This window comes from Hypanus sabinus, chromosome 15 (genome assembly GCF_030144855.1).
Source record: "Hypanus sabinus isolate sHypSab1 chromosome 15, sHypSab1.hap1, whole genome shotgun sequence".
In the NCBI taxonomy this organism is placed as follows: Eukaryota; Metazoa; Chordata; class Chondrichthyes; order Myliobatiformes; family Dasyatidae; genus Hypanus; species Hypanus sabinus.
This window is the reverse complement of record NC_082720.1, coordinates 85,706,221-85,712,409: the sequence shown is the minus strand read 5'-3', so window position 1 is coordinate 85,712,409 and position 6,189 is coordinate 85,706,221. Positions and strand designations below refer to the sequence as shown.

The window sequence follows — 6,189 nt, the reverse complement described above, 5'->3', positions numbered from 1 at the left end:
TACATCCTCCCTGTGGAACTTGAGCCTAACATTGACTCTGAAAGACGGGTACTTGGCTGGCCTCATTCCTACTCTATAGCACCCGTTGGCATTTGCTTTCAAGTGTTTAACAGTCCTGGCAGGCCTCTGTCTAGGGGGAAGGGGATGGAGTCATGGGAGGATGCTGCTGCCACTGACAGAGGCCGGCTGAGAAGACAGCTATACTGGGCGTTGGCACTACTGCTGTCTGCACTGGCCTACGGCTCTCATGCCCCCCTGCTCACCCTGTGCAAGGTGGGGTCGGAGGTCCCCTTCAGCAGCTCATCCGTCGTGGTGCTGACCGAGCTGGTCAAACTGTGTGCATCAGCTGTCGGCCTCCTCCTTTCCCACGGCCGCTCCCTACCACTCCCGCTCTCTGCCTCTGCGTCCTTAATGGCTGCTGTCCCCTTCGCCCTGCCTGCCGCCCTCTACGCCATCAACAACAACCTGGCAGTCCACATGCAGCAGCAGATGGACCCCATCACCTTTCAGGTTCTGGGTAACCTCAAGATCGTGGCCACCGCCACCTTCTGCGGCCTCCTCCTGCGCCAGCGTCTCTCGCCCCGCCGCTGGCTGGCGCTGTTGCTCCTGACAGCAGCTGGTGCCTGTCACGCTGGCTCCATCCGTCGACATGATGACCGGGAGTCCCTGGGACCCCTTCACCCCTACCTCACTCCTCTGGGTGCCACTTACTGTGCCCTGTACTGTACTGTGTCCGGTCTCTCTGCAGCCTGGACCGAGTGGGCACTGAAGTCACAGCCACTGCCTCTCAGCCTGCAGAACTTCTTCCTGTACGCTTTCGGGGTGGCTGCCAATGCGGCAGCGCACCTGGCCTCCTCCCAGGCGGACGCTGGCTTCTTCCAGGGCTTCTCGCCATGGGTTGCCCTCATTGTGGCCTCTCAGGCCCTGAACGGGCTCCTCATGTCCGTCATCATGAAGCACGGCAGCGGCATCACCCGCCTCTTCGTGATCTCCTGCTCCATGTTGGTTAACGCGGGGCTCTCTGTCGCCCTGTTCCGCGTGGAGCTCACCCCCTTGTTCTATGTAGCCGCAGCCCTGATCTGCGTGGCTATTCATCTCTACTACAATATTGGGTAGCACCAGCCGAGAGCTTTTCATCTCAATCTGTTCCCTCACTTCAATGTTTACAGAAAAGTTGGGCTTTCACCTGCCCACACTAAACGCAATTAACAAGGGCACCTTAGCTCTCTGCTTCTCAAATTCTATTCTTATCTACTTTGGAGTTGAGAGGGATAGTAAATCAGCCGTGTTGGAGCAGTTAATGGGCCAAATGACCGAATTCTGCTCCGTGTCTTCAGGAGCTGTTGAACTCTGGGCATAAGGTACTACACCAAAACTCATCATCCTTAGATGTGGGTGCCACGGGATTATAATGGTTAGCACAATGCTGTTGTAGCTCAGGGTGTCACAGTTAAATTGGGGCATTGTCTGTATGTTCTTCCCACAGTCTAAAGACTTGTCAGTTAGTAGGTTAATTGGTCAATGTATTTTGTCCAGTGGTTAGACTAGGGTTAAGTCGGTGGGCTGCTGGTCAGCACAGCTCGTTGTGCTGGAAGGGACTGTTCCACACTATCTAAATAAATTCTCATGGTTGGGATATGTGACCATAGAAAAGATTTCTCCCCAATTTTTAAACCAGATTTCTGCCTAGGTTGTTGCCTTGGCTTTCCATTCTTCTGTGAGAGCAATGTTGTCAGGGTCTTCATCTACTCAAAATGGATCTGATAGCATCTCAAAGCTGTTGTATCTTAGCCTGTGTATGGGGAGCACGTCTGGTCAGTCAAACATAGCCTTCCTTGCTTGACTTTGTTGTAAGCTAGTCCACGTACTACTGGAGTGAGAGGGTCCTTTGTAAATGTGCCACAATTACCACATAGAACCCTTTGGCTCACGAGGCTGTGCCAACCTACTAACCTATACAAAAAACCTTAAAATTGTCGCCCATTTATTAGCCATTTCCACCCTGCGAGAAAGTCTCTGGCTGTGCTCTCTATCTATGCTTCTTATGATCTTGTACACCTTTATCAACTCACCTCTCAGCCTCCTTCACAACAAAGAGAAAAACCCCAGCTCACTCGGTCTGTCCTCATAAGACATGCCCTCTAGTTCAGGCAGCTTCCTGGTAAATTTCCTCTGCACCCTCTCAAAAGCCTCCAAATCTTATGAGACAATAAAATATAAGATAAGTTAACCTCTTTGCCACAGAGGCACTAGAGTAAGAAACAGGCCCTTCAGCTCTTCTAGAATGTGGTTTCGCCTCAGGAGTCAGTTTTTGGAGGTCATCGGTGCAAGGCTGATTGTGTCCAGATGTTACACTTCACATAGTCAGGTTATTGTCATTAAAGACCGATCCCACCCTCAGGCCAGGTAGAATGCTCCCCAGTGATATTAGCTGCACAGACTGTCTTCTGATCTCCCTGCTCTACTTTAATTTCTGAGCTTGTTTCGGTATCACCAGCAAAACCAAAGTCTTTTATTTAAGGTGCTGACTGGGTTGGAAACTTACAGCAAATTTGTCTTTCTTGTCGATCCATAATCATGCCCCAGATTACTCCTCGCTGTGTTGATGTGACCACATCATAGACAACCGCCATCTCGGCAGCATCTTGGATCCTGTACGGGAACTACTTGTGTTTACATATTGTGAATGAACTTGCTGGAAAAAAAGTAACTCCTTGATCTGTCACCTATTATTTTTCTTCAGTGATGTTATTAGTATTCAAATATATGCAAATGAAGCATTGTATTAATGATTATTTGGAATATAGAGGAAATATATATGTGGCTTTTTGCTGAATAGAGATGTGTTATTTGAAAAGCTGTTGCAATATTCAGGGTTAAATGCCTGTCACAATCTTAAAGGTGTGTGACAATTTTAAGTGCTGTTGCAACTGCTGTTTTAACTCTTTCTAGGCCAGAGGTTCCCAGCCTAGCTTAATTGTATTTGTCCATGACATTGAAAAAGGTTGGGAACCCCTGCTCTAGGCTGAAGTAGCAGTATCTTGTGTCAAAAGCTCACCCGTCCATTGCTTTTTTTTTTATTGTTTCATCTTCCCAGTGGGAATCTGTAATGTGGCTGGATAAGACACTTCAGCCTCTGATCCAAGACTGGAATACTCAACTGGTCAAGCAGCTTTTGTGCAAAGTTTCACATCAGAGACCTGACTGTGTCTTAAAGATCTCTGATATGAAACCCCCTTCCAATTAGGCTTCCACCAATGTCATAAACATTTCAATATTACATCCCAAACTAAGTGGCCTTTAGTGCCAGCATTGCACTTGGGAAGTTTAAGTCTTGTGTTCAAGAGAGCGGGAGGTGCAGAGATTGAGGTGGGGTTCTCATTCTGTACCACCCCCACAGCCCATAATCAGTGGAGTGAAGGGAACCATGGTTCTTCAGTGATGTTGAAACCATTTTCCAGCTTTCAGACAATTTGTGCCTTTATTACATAACTTAATGAAAACAATGCAAGTGTTTTTTTTCCAAATTTCTTGGTTGCCAATTAGTTTTTAAACATACTTATGTGGTTTTTAATTTTAAGTTTTAAATAAATTCCCGATAAAAGTTAGAGACTGGATTTCTCTATAAAGGATTTTAAATCGGTGCCTGGATTTTTTTTTGTTATTACACTCTTCTCCAACAATGTGACACAGAAATGGGACAAATTGATTTCTGCTTCCTGCGGCCTGGGAGAACACTAAGTTACTAGTCCTGCCATTAAGGGTACAGGTTATTTGCTAAACATGAGATTCTGCAGATACTGGAAATCAAGAGCAACACACGTGATGCTGGAGAAACACAGCAGATCGGGCAATATCTATGGAAAGAAATAAATAGCGTTTCAACCAAGACCCTTCATCAGGACAGGAAAGGTATTTTGGCATCTTCCCCTGTCCTTTCCAGTCCTGCTGAAGGATCTCTGCCCAAAATGTTGACTGTTTATTCCTCAGTAGATGCTGAGTTCTGTGAGTGAGTGAGTGAGTGAATGCGCGTGCATACAGGCTGTTCAGTGCACAGCTTAATGAAATCTGATGCTGCTGTTATTAGGATCTCTTCCTAAATGCACCTTCATTTTATTACTGTTGGTACAGGTAATTCTAGTCCAATAACTTCTGTGGTCCAACGTGCTCTGAATCTGTAGTATAGATCTGTACTTATTAATTCTAAGTAAAATCTGAACTGATCCATAGCTTATCAACCACTTTTGCAATCTCAGCCAACAGTGTTTCGACCTTGAGGAAACTTTGGTCTCTCTTATTGCTTTATTATTGTCACATGTACCGAGAGACAGGGAAAAGTTTTTTTTTGGTTTGGTTTGCTGTGCAGAACTGATCAAGGGTCAACTTTATTCACATGTACATTCACATTTACAATGCATTCTGGTTAATTGGGTCACATCTGGACCAGGACGTTTTGGCCCAATTTAATGGCTACCCCAATTAGCTGGTTTCATGGAAATTGTTAAAAAGGTAGAAAAAGTACAAACTACCATTTAACTGAATAACAAATTATGTATTTAAATGAAATACAGAGCAAATTGGAACACTATCAGTGCTTCTACAGTACTATAAAACTATTCATTCGTATTAGTTATTGAGAGGAATTCAGCCAGTGTACGTTCTTTTGAGTGTAAATGAGCAAAAGCAATGCAGACACAGTGTAGATAATGAACTGCCTTCATACAATGTTATCAAAGACAGCTTCCAACTAATTTCCACTATACCTATAAATTCATCATAATTCCTAACTTGAAGTAATGAAATCGTTTCGTTTTTACTCCCAGTTGCTTCCAAGACTGAAATCATGGTGAGCAAGACAGTTCTGAATTGTCTTGCTTATTTCCCGTTGATCATCAGTGACAAAAATCTCTGCTTCTTGAACACAAGTGCACACTGATGCAGTTTCTAACTGTTCTCTCTCAGCACCGTGACCACACAAGTGCACGTGACTGATGTTAGTTAGAAACTGGCAACAATCTTCTGTCCCAATGAAACAGCATAATGTTCCAAATAAACAAAGCCAATTTTCTCCATTTTTGTTCTTTAAGAGTTGTCCCAAGTGGCTGCCTTATTAACCAATGGCCCAATTAATCAAAATCCACTGTTTTAAGAATTTAATGTATGTTGGTGCAACATGCAAAAAAAAATTCAACATTTATAAAGTATGGATATGGAATAAAATGTGCAATTATAGAATTACAAACATGTATTTTCAATGTAAACAAAATTATTTTAAGGTGTTTACACAATGCAGACAAAATGCTGAAGGAACTCAAGTCAGACAGCATCTTGCTGAGTTCCTCCAGCATTTTGTGTGTGTTTCTTAAGATTTCCAAAATCCGCAAAATCTCGAGTTTGATTCAAAGCAAAAGTTCAAAAAGTTAGTACAGAAGGCAGTACAAAAAAGAAAACAATGCTGACTATAGTGTTACAGTTACAGAGAAAGTGTGGTGCAGACAGACAAAGTGACAGTACAGATGGTTCTTGGAGCTCTTCCACTGAAGCACTCAGCTTCCTCTGAACAGGATAAAAGTTTATGGTGCTGATCTAAACAGTTCCACTTTGTATTCCTTGCACTGAGCTCTGAACAGACTATGGTCTTTGGAAATTGGAGTTCTGCTCTCACCCAGACACTTAAGTTTGTAATTCTTCACAAAGACCGGAATAGCAGAGCAGACAGTGGTTTTTAGTTGTAGTTGCTGCTGATGCAAGATTCCCGTTTTATTTGAAGGTTGTCAGTGACGACTTTGGGAAAATTTCTTAAAGGAAAATCCATTTGCCTGTTTTGGTATCAGTCACTAAAATTCTGAACCTGGTACAAGGGTACTATATCTACATGATGATGTGTTACGTTATGAAATAAAGATATTTTATGAAGCAGAGCCTAGAGACTGAGTGTTATTTACTCTGATTTATTGACTGGCACATGACTCAGAGGTTACGTAGTTTAGAGTGTTGAATTCAAGGGTGGATGTCAGTGAATGGTCTGAGTGTTGGATAAATGTGTCATTTCATTCCCTCACACCCACACCCAGCTATTGGTTAGAATGGACTTTTCAATACATTGGAATTTGTTTTGCAAGTTCAAGTTTAATTGTCAGTCATCAGTCAACTGTACATTGCAACACCTAAATGAATAGTGTTCCTCTG

General features: G+C 43.5%; 1 protein-coding gene across 1 annotated transcript; it reads left to right on the top strand.

Moving 5' to 3' along the window:
- The first annotated feature begins 136 nt into the window (after positions 1 to 136).
- slc35a4 (solute carrier family 35 member A4) lies at positions 137 to 5,919 on the top strand. The gene has a single exon (XM_059990652.1). The coding sequence runs from the start codon at positions 145 to 147 to the stop codon at positions 1,114 to 1,116; it is 972 nt and encodes a 323-aa protein (XP_059846635.1). The 5' UTR covers positions 137 to 144; the 3' UTR covers positions 1,117 to 5,919.
- The last annotated feature ends 270 nt before the right edge of the window (positions 5,920 to 6,189 follow it).